General features: G+C 50.7%; 1 protein-coding gene across 1 annotated transcript in view; it reads right to left on the reverse strand.

The window, feature by feature from the left end:
- Positions 1-8956: 8956 nt before the first annotated feature.
- Dmbt1 (deleted in malignant brain tumors 1) overlaps positions 8957-13749 on the reverse strand; it is a 38444-nt gene continuing 33651 nt past the window's right edge. Inside the window, 2 exon segments of the mRNA XM_071611698.1 lie at positions 8957-9266; positions 11638-12026. Coding sequence (XP_071467799.1) covers positions 8957-9266; positions 11638-12026 — 699 coding nt within the window.

The raw sequence follows: 13749 nt of genomic DNA on the forward strand, positions 1-13749 counted from the left end.
ATCATCTATTCTGTTAGAGACAAAAAAAAATAAGCAGACAATTGCATGCTTTAAATTCTACAAGGAGAATAAAGATAAGCATAAAGAACACAGAGACTGTTCACCTGGGAAGAGAACCAGGAGTTATTTTGGAAAACTGAGCCTCAATCATAAGGTGCAAACAGAGGCCCCTAAACATAGAATGATGAGTCTGGTAGGGCTCCGGGATGCATTCCAGGCAGACGGACAGAATGAGTCAAGCTGTGGACCTTTTACAAAGATGGAGACTGGGGGACGGGGAATCCAGGAACTGGGGCATGAAGGATCCTGTGATTCATCCTAAGAAGAGTAAACTTTATCCAAAAAGCAGGTGGTCATTGAAAGGTCTTCAGCAGGGAGTCAAAGAGTGAGTCAGAAGAGTGACCTAACGGAAGGTGACGGGCCTGGAATCCCAGGTGTTGTCCCTCCAGTGCAACAACGGCCGAGCTTGCCACATGTCTCAGGAGTAACCACATTGGGCTGTGGAGTCCTTCAAACTGCAAATGCTGGGAGTGTTGGATGAGGAAAGAGGTTAGTGTTGGAGGAAATCTGTGCCAGGACTATGGCTAGTCGAATAAAACTGGAACAGATACTCCAGGAACTTTACACAAAAAAGGAATACAGTCTTTGCAGGTACAGTTTGGAAAAAAATCACTGAACATATTGACTGCTGTAGCCCTCAACAGAAATAATTTCAGCCCCCCAGGGAAGGGAGAGAAACCTATATCCATGGTTAATACAGTAAAATATTCAAATGTCCATTATTCAACAGAACTTGGAAGTGTGTGCATGTGTGTGTGTGTGTGTGTGTACTTGAAAGGAAAGTATGATCCACATCCATAAATTTAATAAAAAAAGAACTAACAGTAGCCATCCCTGAAGAAGCCCAGACGAACGGCTTACTAAACAAATATTTTAAAAATAAACTTCCTAGATATGATCAAAGAGATAGAGGGCACCATGGGTAGAGACATAAAGGGAATCAAGAGAACAGTGCAAAAATAATCCTAGAATATCCTAAAAGACATATGAATTATAAAACCTAGAGTAGATAATCTGGAGCCAAGAAGCACAACACCTGAAATGGAAATTCACTAGAGAGAAGAGCAGCAGAATCGAACAGGCGGAAGAATTGCTGAAGCTGAAGGTAAGGCAATTGGAACCATCCATTCCAGGGAAGAGTGGAATGAGGAATTTTCAAATGAGGAATAGAGAATAGAACCTAAGGAATCTATGAGAAACCATCAAGCATACTGACATATGCTTTATGGGTGTTCTAGAAGAAGTAAGGAAAGAAAAATATTGAAGATATAAGAGAAGAAAACTCCTCAAATTTGATCAAATGCATAAGTACATTCTTTGGAGAAAGGAAAGTCTCTTCAACAATTGGTTCTGGGAAAACTGTATATTTATATATAGAAGAAAGACACTAGACTCTCTCATTATATGCAAAAAGAGTCAATTCAAAATGGATCAAAGACTTAAAGATAAGAAACTTTGATTTAAAGGACAATTATGTCTTTTAAATCCATCATTGAATGTTCCCTCCATTCCAAATCAGCTCGTCACCTACCATTCGGCAAATGTTCTTCCTGGCGCGTAGCACAGCTCTGGGGTTCTAAGTCAGCCGTTACCCTGAAATCCTTTCCAACCACAGCTCTTGGGTAATAGGTCTCCATGTTCTCACCACACCAAAAACTTGATAACTATGCTCATTAACAGGGGCAAAGGATAATGGCAAAATCTCAAAATGAAAATCAGTAACAAAAAGACAGATGGCTCCTTTGGCCACCAAGAAACCAACAGCACCAACATGACCAGGTGGCCAAAGTTCAGATCACCACAGGAGTGGTGGGTGGACGTCATGTGCCCCTGCTATGATGCCCTGGAAGAGCTGAGCATCATTGCTGTGATTTTTCCTGCCAAGGATGCAAGATGAGATCCACCATCAGGAAACAGTGGATGGACCCGAACAGAGGGCATCACACACACTCCAAGCCTTGACTTTTCACAGTCAGGAGCAGATGGAGGACTCCTTCTGAGTGGGTCAGTACTGAGGAGACTTTGTAACTAAATGCAATGTGTGCTTTCCAGTGGAATCCTGGACCCTGAAAATGAAAAAGACATTGTGGGGACAGTTGGCAATATTGGAACGGGGTCTGTGGCCTGGATGGGAAGAGTTGATTTCTGGAATTGGTGATGGTGCAGAAAGGTGTCTCTGTTGGGGGGAAATGCTGGCTTGGCTTATTCAGGGCTGATGAGGCTTCTTGTCTGCAGCTTACTCTCAGATGGTTCAGGAAAAAAAGAACTGATGAAAATGGGAATAAACAGAAACCGAGAGGGTGGTGGAGCCAACGCAGGGAGAGTCCAGTGGAGGGGATCTGCCTCGTGTGGATCTGGGAGTTCTCGGTGCTCTTCTTGCAACATTTCTGTGCGTCGGAAAGCATTTCAAAACAAATTTAAGAAAAAGAAAACTCAAGTTGTGCGTTCAGTGATACTTGGGTCATCTTTAACATTCTTATTAAAACCTCTATGGGAATGTTCTTTAGAGTTAATCTGGAGTGAACAGAGTGAGTGGGTACCTCGTTGACACAGAAAGCAGATTAGTGGTTGTGGGGCCTGCGGGGAGGGCAGTAGGAATGCCTGCTGAACAGGCACAGGGTTTTACCTAGAGATGATGAAATACAAAAACCAAAAAAACTGGAGCCAGAAAGAGGAGGGGATTGCACAACATTGTGACAGTACTAAAAACTACTGAACTGTATACTTTAGAGTGGTTAAATTTATGCCGTTTGAATTTTAACTCAATAGCAAAGCTGCAAAACAAATCTGGGGTAAATTTGCAGTCCGACTGTTGGTTTTGCTGGCTGTCGTCTTTAGCATTTTATTCACATGATTGTATTTTGTGCTTTTGATTTACAGCCCATTTGGAGTGGGAGGTATTTCATCATCAATTTCCCTTTGTCTCTCCCTACGTCTGTGCTCCCCCCCAGTTCTCCCACCCTCCCACTGGTGCGGTCCTCTCCTGGTCTCAGGGTTTCACTTGGGCCCCTCCTGGGCCCCTAGCCTGGAACCAGCGGAATCACCTGCCATGGCTGTGGGGAGAGGGCAGATCTGCCAAAGATGGGTGGGTGCCTGGGCCCTGTCTGTGGCCTTTGCCTCCCCCAGCTCTGGCCCTCAGATCGACAGGATCACATCAGCCTCTCTTGCTCGCTGGGTGGGTCGGCCCACTGGAGAGCCTGTCTAGGGAGCCTTCCCAGCCCCGTGGGAACATGGAGCTGGCCCTGCAGGCCGAGCGTCAGCCCAGCTTGCCACTGGGCTTCCCGTCATTTCTGGACCTTAGACCATTGCAATTCCTAGTCCCATCTGGAACGTTGCTTTCCTATTGAGCCTGTTGACTGATCAGCTTGTTTTTTTTTTTTTTAATTTTGAAAATTTCCACCCTCTGTCTTTTCATAGGCTCTCTCTACCGCTAGGTGTTGAGTGCCCAGGAGATCGTCCCAGCAGGGACTCACGGCTGCATCTGCATCAGACACCAAATAAGTTATCTAGAAGTGGCTGGAGAGTCACCCCTCAGAAGCTCGGGCGGGTATGGCAAGGGCTGCAAGCTGGTGTTGCAGGCCAGGCTGCCAGAAGAAGCTCCCCACTGGAGGCTAAAGTTTGAAAACTACTTTCTGATACGGCTCAGCCTTTTTTAATTCCCTTGCACCATCTTTATATTTTACTCAAACAGCAACACCTCAGTTCAGCATCCTTTATCTCCAGGGATGATGTTGGTTTTCCCCTCCATGTTACAGGAAGAAGAAGGCACATGTTTATAGACCTATATATGATGGTGAGAAATATTCAAAGACAAGCCCAAGGCCTGGTTTTGGACAGCATCTTAGGACAGAGTCCTAGAGCTCCCAGCCCTCAGGGTGTCCTTGGCCTCTGAGACAATTCTCTTCCATTTCTCCTGGAGGTCAAAAACTGCCATCACTGCCTGCATTGAACACAGTGAGTCACAAATGTTCCTAACAGCTCTGCAAGTGATGTTAGAAGACATTTTCCAGTTGTTATGGGCTGCACGGAGCCCCACTCTGCCAAGATACATATGCTGAAATCCTAATTCAAAGTATCTCACAATATGACTGTATTTGGAGACAGAGTCTTTAAAGAGGTAATTAAGGTTAAAGGAGATATTAGGAGGGCCCCATACCTAATGGGACTTCACAAGAAGAGGAGATTAAGATGGAGATGCACACAGAGAACTTGGACTTCCGAATTTATGTGGTTTAAATTGCCCAATCTATGATATTTGTATGGCAGCCCAAACAAAGGAATTCACCAATTCGTAACCCAATATTAAATACACACACGCACGCGCGCGCGCGCGCACACACACACACACACACACACACACACTAAGGCTCACATGCTTTTGCAATTCCTAGTCCCATCTGAGAATGCCTCCCTAGGAATCAAAATAATTAAAACAACCCAGACACTGACTGAGTCAAGCACAAACCCCTAACAACCCTATATGAGAGCCTCCCTGTGATTTTATAGGTCCAAATGTCCAGCAGCTTCCTGGTCCCTCCCACCCACTCCACTCCTCTCCTAACATCTCACCAGTGACACCCACAGGGGAGGAAGGTGACATGTGAAGGTCTCTGTCCTAAGAGTCTTCTGATCCCGTGTTCCCTGTGAGCTCCTGACATTTCAGTCTACAGCCCACCCCCACCCCTGAGGTTGGCACTCCCCATTGGCACCTCAGGCACCTTGGTCCTCTATCACTTAGATAGCCACGGAGGACAAGCATCAAGAGGCGAGTTTTCTTCACCTTTGCCCCCTATAATCCCCGCCCCCAAAGCCTATAATGGGTGCAAGCGGTGGAAGCAGATGGGTTGAGGGGAGATTCTGACGGCATTGGATCACGGGACAGTCTGGTGGGAGTCGACCAGTTAAGGCTCTCTTGACCTGAAGAGCTCCCCATAGGCTACAAATGAGGATGCGGCAAATTTTGAAATTTTCCACCCCTCTGTTGACTGCCTACTCTTCAAGAATCTTAGCCCCATGGCATGAGCCTCATCTCCACTCAGTGCTCTTGCTGTGTGTGCTGTGGGCCCTCCTTTTCCTTCTGAGCAGCTGCCCTGGCTGGGCGCTCCAGTTGCCAGAGGCCATAGTGCCCCCACAGGCTCCGTGGCTCACTCTTGGAGGTTTAACCTCCAGGGGATCCTGTGGTACCATTTTTGAGTCTGATCTGCAGGGATTCTGGTCCTCACTTCAGGTCATAGACACAAAAATATGGCTCCTGGCCAGGAGTTCCAGGACAAACAGAACTGTCACCTGCCAGTGGCCTCAGGCCAGAGATCTGAGGTAGGATTGAGGGGCTTCAGACTCCTGCATGGCGAAGAGGGGCCCGAGAGGGAATTTGGTGCTGAGCTCAGGGTGGGGAAGAGAGGGCCAGACCTCAACATCTTCATGGCACAGCCCCTCCTCGGGGCTCCTGGTGCATGCCTTGTCCCTCTCCTGCCCCTGGGCAGCTTGCCCCTCCTCACGGGCACACAACCATGGTCCACCTGGGCTTTGTGGGGTCTTGCTTTCCTCAGAGCCTGATGGAACTTGCCAAGACCTCTCCTGGCCCAAGTAACCTTAGATTTTACACCTACTCAAATAAGATGCCCTTCACAGGAGGTAATGCTCATGGAGGAAGTTTGAACATAGTGGCAGCCCAGCAGAGAGTTTTTCCCAGCTCTGCTAGTGTGTGGATCCCTAATGGATGAGCTGTGGGCCGTGGCACGTTGGGAAATGCTGACCAACAACTTCTGGGAATGACAGAGCCCTGGTTTGGAGCATGATTTCCATTCGTTGCATGTCCCCCCCACGATGGCCATTTTATGCTAACAATATGGCACTACTGTATGTGGAGCTGGGACTAGATGGGCTGTCACTTAGCACTAGGTAGCCTTTCCACCAGACAGAGATGATACATGCAAAATAACCTTAGGCAATGATGGAAGTCATATGAAGCCAAAGAACGAGGAAGTGGTGAATAGACCTTTGTTCCTAACATGGTTCACTAAATTGTAAGTCTCTACAATGGAATTCTTAGTAACAGCTGTTTATCAGCTGGCCTTTAAGATTTCCAAACACATAGAATTCGCTTTCTGAGGGCTTTCCCAAGGCGGCTGCCTGGGCAGGTGCCTGCCTTTCACTGCATTGCCACTGAATTCCATGACAGGCTGGCCCCACAGCCTGACCTCCAGTCTCTTCTGGATCACCTGGGAGGGCACGTGGGGTATGGGCAGGGATGGCCAGGAGAAGGACACTGGCAAAATCCGCCCCCTAGCTCCTCTGCTCCCTAGAAAGGTTCAGGAGCTCACCCTGCAGCCCACAGAGAGCTGGTGGGCAGCTCTCAGTCAGCACCGGTCAGAGCTGCAGAGCTGTCCCTTTGTCCTGGAGTATCCCCAGCAGCTGCTGTCCTACTGGGCTTCACCCCACTCAAGTCACAGAGTTAGGCTTGTCCGAGAAGCTCCCTCTCTGGGGAGGGGTCCTGAGCCTGGTCCAGGGGTGGATGCCAGCACGGTACACAAACGTTCCCATTCCTGTGGAGTCCAGCTAAGGGCCTGGGGTCTGCCTTCTCTTCTGCCTTCCAGCAGATTCACTGCCGCCTTGGAACCCATCCGTCTCTTCTGAGCTTCTGGGGTCACCTGTCAACCCCATTCTCCCTGGAGACGTTGTGCAACCAAGACTCCTCTCCTAGGGGCCCTCGGGGTTTGCATGCCCACTCCCCAACCCTCTGTAGCCCACAGTGTGGACACAGTGTCACAAACAGAGAGATGCAGTCTCCTGGAGGAATGGAGCAGTCATGTTTGATTTTAAGTCACAAGCACGAAGAATCACGGTGTGGCAGCATTCTTGTCTTTGTCTGGTCTTCATCCTTCATATCCTGCTCTGGACAGATCCCAAACAGGCCACACGGGGAGGACACACTATCCATTCCCTGGAGGGTTCTGGAAGCCCTTTGCTGTTCCTGCTGACAGGGTCCAGTCGAGAGGTCCAGTATGTAGGTGAGCCTCTGGAAACTCTGACCAAGCGGACACTCACTTGCTTTCAAAGGGATATTTTGTTCAGTTTGCCCTATCGTGCGGAAAGTCGAGACTTGTACTGTCGTCCAAGGAGCTGATTAATGAAAGACCAGACAAGGGTTTCTATCTAGAGAGGGTTCTGCTGCCGCTAGGTTTTGGCTCACAGCGGCACGTAGGTGTAGCCGTTGGCACCATTCTTCTGTGACATTCTGCCCAGCCTGAGCCTGTGGATCTGGGGAAGCCCTGACTCCTGCCTTTCTTCACTGCCACCTCACCCTGCCCCCGGGGTCAGAATGCTGCTGGGCACCAAGCTGGGCACCTCATTCCTTGCAGCCTCTCTGGGTGCCTGAGGTCACGGGCCCTCGTCTGAGCGAGCTCTGGCTTGCGTCCTAGTGCTCCAAGGGTGGCTCTGAGGTCACTTCATCCTCCCCAGCACGACCTGCCACAGCCAGCTAGGGCGACCCCCTCGAGGACAGCCGTGCTGTGACAGCACCCCGGGAGTGGCCAGCTTCTCTACATCCGCCTCTGCCGGGTCTGGGGAGAGTGGGGACCTGGATGGAGCCTAGAGGACCCGGAGAGGGCAGGCAAGGCAGGGCGGTGACCCCCTAGAGCTGTTCTGTGGGAAGGGTAGAGAAATCAAGGAAGTTGCCAAGGGGAAGCCGAGGCCACGCCCCAGATGGCCGTTGAGTTCAGGCTGAGAGATTTATTTCGCATAGTCTTGTTAGCCACGGAGTCAGGGAAGGGGTTTGGGGTAGGAACTGAGAGCTGGGCTTTGGGAGAACAAGACCGGAGGGGAGGGGGTGGGGTGTTTTCGGAATGGTTGCAAGAACCCAGGCAAGAGGCAGACAGAACCTGCCCCACTGCGGTGGCTGCTGGAGTCGAGTAAGAGGAGAGCTGGCCCGGCCCAGCCCCTCCTGCCCCGCTCATCTCCGTAGCTCCGACCCCGTCAGGTGATTGCATCTTGCCCCACTGGAGTGTAACATTTTAATCTTTATCTGTTTATTTTCTTGCCTCCTGGCACACAGTAGGCCTTCAGTAGATAAATGCACTGAATGAATAAGTAAGGAAAGAGTCTAGAACCAGCGGGCCACGGGGATGGGCAGGAAGAGGAGGAGCTGTCAGACACCCACCCAAGGTGGGCACCCTGATCGTGAAGAGGATTCGTGGCCATTACTGCCCCACTCCTGCCCCTGTCACCACAGCCAGCATATCTGCTGACCTGTCTCCAATCTGGGAAGATATCCTGAGAAGCCCGCAGCGAGCCCTGCTTCATCCACCCCCCTGACCAAACAGCAGGGCAGAGACTGTACTCCCTGCTCTAGGGGGGAACAGGATCTGGCTTGTGCAGTGCCACACCCTGCCAGCAGTCCCTACGAAGCCCTGCTGCTGTGTCTCCACAGCTGCCCAGACCTGATTTCAACACACCCAGTGTTACATTATTATCATCAGGAGGAATGAGATCGTCACTAACGCTGTTCCTCTGGGTAACAGTGGTGATCATCACAAAAACTACTGTTCACCCAGCACTCAGCCACTCACACCAAGCAGGTGCCAAGGCAGTTTGATTAACATTACTTTATTGAACCCTCTCAACAGTCCTAAGAGATGTGCTAGCATTTTCACTTTACAGATGAGAAGTGTGCGTTCTGGCAGTTCAGACCCAGAAGAGACAGGGGCCAGGTCTGTCTGTTTCCAGGCCAGAACTCTGCCCAAGCCCTTCACATGGGCCCCAGAGACCTAGAGCCCTGGGGGAAGATAGCAACCAGGTCTAATTCTACTCTGTGTGGCCAGGCATAGCACAGTGCCTGGCACATAATAGGTGCTCAATTTGAGTGGGAACCGGCAGAAGCTTCCCAAGTCCTGGGGAGTCACGGCCTTGGGCGCTGGTTGGAAGTGGAGTCTGAGGGTGGCTGGTTCTTCTCTTTGGTAGGGGGCTGCAGCTGGATGGGTCCCAGGACGACATCCACCTTTTCCTGGTAGGAGCCCACATCCCTCTTGGATCTCACCACACAGCCTCTGTAGCAGCGCGAAGAGTAGTCGTACGCTCTGCACACCACCAGTTTACACTGCAGGTACACTGTGGGGAAGCGGTTCAGGAAGTGGAAGGAACTGAATTTGAAGCGGGTGATGCGGGGTGATGGCGAGTAGTAGGTTTGGTAGGTTTCATCCCTTACACACCTGGGAGAAGAGAAAAGAAACTTGTTAGCTCTCACCAGGGCCCGGGATTCATCCTGACTCAGTTGCACCAGGAGCAGAACTCCCAGAAGCCCAGGCCTCCACTGAGGCCTGGCTCAGTGTCCCCTCACTGAGAGGCGTGCAGACGGATCCCGGTGGCTCTGGTACATCTCCAGCATCTTTAACTAGAAAATACCCCTGGAGTTTCCAGATAGACAAGCAAGCCCCACAGTGCCCAATGTGGTAAAGCCCAGTCCCAATGACCATGTGCTCCATGGCCCCCTACAAGCTGGATAAGTCAGGGAAATGGCTCAAATGTGGAGCCCATAAGCAGGTCAGAGATAGGCCAGGAAAGAAAATGACTTCATCCCTCTTCTGGTTGCAGGGCCCTGCAAGGTGACACTGGGCTGCACACTGGGTACTGCTGACATTCCCTGACCTGCCTGGCCCTCCCACTCCCAGGGTCTGCTCCTCCTGAGCCACTGGGACCATGTAGCTATGCTTTCCACACTGGCCTGAGTAGCTCCAGGACCCTCCTCCAGGATCAAGCACTTCCTGACCCCCCAGGCGCCTCCTTCCAGCTGGTTGGTGCTGGAAGGAAAGCAACCTGAGTCTTTGCCTAAGGAACTTTGCTAAGAAATGGGTGAGGAAGCATCTCGCTGGTACCATGTGATGGGGCAAGAGAGAAGAGGCAAGGAAAGCTGGCCTGGGCTGGTGACAGAGCAGCCAGGCTGTCCTGAAGTCCTGGCCCTGCGTCTGCTTACCCTCCTATTTCCACTTCCAGAGCTTTCTTCCTACCTCTGTTTTCAACTCAGCTGGTCTCAGATACCCAGATTTCGGTTTCCACAGCAGCCCCCTTAGCCACCAGGGTGAGAGAAAATACCCAGGGGTCCATTCAGAGGTGGGACACTTGTGGAAGGTCAGGGTAACCTGGGAGCTGCTAGGCCAATGACTGCATTTCCCATAAAACCCTGCCAGTCAGGGGCTCTGTGGGCGCCAGAGCTGCAGAGCCCAGGCTGCTCTTCAGAATCACCTGGGGAAATTGTTTAAAATACAAGAACAAAATTTAAAATAAAATGAAAATGCAAGATACCAAGTGTGACCAAATAAGGAGAATGTGTGTGGACAGGAAAAGTCTGAGCCCAGTTAATTCTCATGGGCCTACAGGTGGATGATGTGGTTGAGGGCCGGGTGACTCCTGTGCTCCAGACCCATTGGGGACACTCTCCCCCAAGTGCAGCCCTCCATTCTCCAGGCATACTCCATCAATCACATATATGGCAGAATGTCACCACAGACAAGAATCCTTTGGCCAGGGGAAACTGAATCACTCATCAATTGCATTAATTTTGACCACTTTACACCACTTGAAATGCCACTTTGTTACTATTTGAGGAATGGGGTTCTGAGTAAGCCTTCTCCCCATCTTTGCTACTGAGGGGGTGGCTATGAAAAGACAAGCTTCAATTTCTGTTTACTGAACTGACATATGTTCAAATTGTGCCCGGAAAGAGATGTGTCTTAGGACCTCAGGGAAGTGAGATGCCTAGCAGCACCCCTTACCCTGTTAGCGTAACTTCTCTTGGCAGCAATGGCTACAAGGTGTAAGCCAAGAGGTGCCATGCCATCCGCCAGCAGAGACTACCGAATGGGGATTGGTTGGGAGCCCTGCAGGAGTGCAGAGGAGTCAACCCCAGCTCCAGCACGCCTCATGCAGGGAAGCTGGAGCACGGGAGAGCAGATCTCCCTGAGCTGGACTGCAGAACTTCCCGGGCTAAGGGAGGTCACGAGGACCTCCCGCTGCCTCTGGTGTAACAATTCTGTGGACCACCTGCTGGGCCCACTCTATGCTAGGAGCCCATCCACTCTTTTCCATGTAGTCCTCCCAGTAGCCTTCTGATGTGAACGTCACCATCCCCAGTTGACAGATGAGGAAACTGGCCCAGAGGCACATACTTCCACCTTGGTCTGCTCCACATCCAATGATTTCCCCACAGCTTATAGGGCTTTCTAACCCTAAGGCTAGAGTTGGGTCACCTGGTGGCTGGGCACAATCAGAAGCCACTTGTCAAAAGAAACTAACTTTATTTGGGGCTTAATCCCAGTTGACAGCCAACCTGACCACTGGTGGGTTCTTCCATTCTAACATGTAAGCAGGAGATGGGGCAGGTCAGGATGTGGCCCAGGACACAGCACAAAAGCACCTCAAGGGTAAAAGCCACATGATGTGACTGCATACAACATGGGATCCTCTGCACTTGAACTCCTAAGAACTCTGGTTAACCAAAATCTGGAGTCCTCAAAGCTTCAGGGCTACTCATTGTTTGACTTTTCAGGCAAAGGGTTAAATCTTGCCCAGAAAGACAGCCCTTACCCACTTCGGATGAGAACGTAAGTCAGAGATGAGAAGTCGTTGGGGTTTGGAGAAGCCACACAGGTGTCCACAAACAAGGCCAGCGAGGCGTCCGAATGCAGGATCTCAGCCTGAAGGTACAGACTCTGGTCCAGATCCACTAAGTATGGGCTGCTGGTCACGGGGTAGGAGAAAGAGGGGGATGTGTAGAAGGAAATGTTCACGTCGAAGTTGCCGTACTGCACTTCCTTGACCTGGATGGTGTCGTTGGTGATGTACATGGTGTGGACCCAGGTGTTCTGCAGCATCTTGCAGCTGACATGAATGAGGAGGTCCTTCTTCCTTTTGATGATGCCATTTGTCACAGCTGCTTTGAGGACGTTGGAATAGTTGATGGTGTCATTGTCTACCTAGGAGAGGCATGTCGGAGAGCAGAGTCAGGCATGTGTCACCTGCCAAGGGAATCTCATTGCTGATTTTCAGGGTTAGAATGAGAAGGCAGTGACAATGAGATGTCAAACCCTTCCACAGCCACAGAGATGGCACATGCCTACTGCCACGGTGACTTTCACCAGGGCTGGATGTCCGGCTCAACGAGCAAGACCCCCTCCCTGCACAATCCCTGCTTCCCCTGCCACATGATGGGGACCTCAGTGTGGGCCAGTGGTTGGCACCTCTTGGAGCTCCTCCTCATGGCACAATGGGCGTGTCTGGATGGTACCTTGACCTGCCATGCAACTAGCCAAGTCGGCCTGGATTCCACGGCTTAGGGCTCAGAACAGAAAGTTCTGCTCCATGCTCACTGTTGCTGGGGTCTCAGAGAAGATAGTCACATACTTGTTGAGGAGAGGGGCACACGTCGGTGAGCTCGGTGTTAACTGCTTTCTGCTTTGGTTGATTGGTAACTACCACCACGTGGTGATGGATTCCGTGGGAGCTGGAAGCCACAGAGATCCAGAATCGCAGCTCTTGACCTCTGAGGTTGGGACTCCTTTGAGGCTCATATGGACAACTGAGTGGGTCCCGGAAACCCTGGAGTCCTTCCTGTCCCGCCCACCTGTACCACAGGACCGTCTGCTGCCATGCCTTTCACTAAGCAGCTAAGCAGCATGTTCATAAGAATGTTGGTGCCTCCTGCCATTTCATGTGCCCGCCATCTACAGAGAGTGGCCTTTCACCTGGGGGCCTGTGAGAATTTCTAGGAAAAGATGAGGCATATATATATATATCTCCCCCCAGGGCTTGGCAGTGTATCACCAATAGCTTCAGCAGCATCTCTAGGGACCTATGGAGTGAATGGAAGGAACAGGAGCCAGAGACCCAGCAGAAGTATTGTAATGAGTGGAGCAGGGGCAGCTGAATGGCCAAGAGGACACAGGTGGACAAGGTCCCCAAGAAGCTCCATGGTCGAGATCATCTGGCCCCAGCAAGGTGAGCACAAGCGTACCATCACCAGGCTGCAGTCTGCAGGACTTCCTCCCCGCCTGAGGAACAGGTCTGAAGTAAATCTCTCCGGGTCCCCTATGCTACGCTTCCCAGCATGCCACAAGTGCTTTTGCAAGAAAGGGCAGGGGAATAACATAATAATGGTCTAAGCAGAAGGTCTAAAGCAGAGAGAGAGAGAGGTTTTCTGTGTTAGTCATGATCCTATCGAGGGCCAAAACTCCATTCCTGGCTGGCTGGGACACTGAAAAACAAAGTCCTTTCTGAAGCCAGCGTCTGTGCAGCTCAAATATTCAAATGTAATTGTCCTTCAGAATGGAATGTGTTGGAGAATCTGCCACGTCCCGCCTGCAGTTGCAGAACTCTGAATATGTCTCTTCCAGGTGAAACATGGGAAAAGAGAAAAGCTTAAGAAGATACGTATTGTGGTTCTCGGCACCTCTCGGCCCTTCCTCTCCTCTCTGATCAGTTCCTTTCCTTTTCCCCAGACCAAGAGCCTGGGGCAAGTCATCTAAGCCAGTTAGGGGGTGCCAGAGAGGCTTCACTCTGGGCCCAGATCTGGGGAAGAGCCATAGGAAAGAGCTCTATGGATCTATCTGCTCAAGAAGCACATATTTTCTCTTTCCAGTTTCTAAAAGGAATTTTTTTTTTTTTACTTTATAATTCAGTACCAACAGTTGTCACAATCAG

This window comes from Marmota flaviventris, chromosome 4 (assembly GCF_047511675.1).
Source record: "Marmota flaviventris isolate mMarFla1 chromosome 4, mMarFla1.hap1, whole genome shotgun sequence".
Classification (NCBI taxonomy): Eukaryota; Metazoa; Chordata; class Mammalia; order Rodentia; family Sciuridae; genus Marmota; species Marmota flaviventris.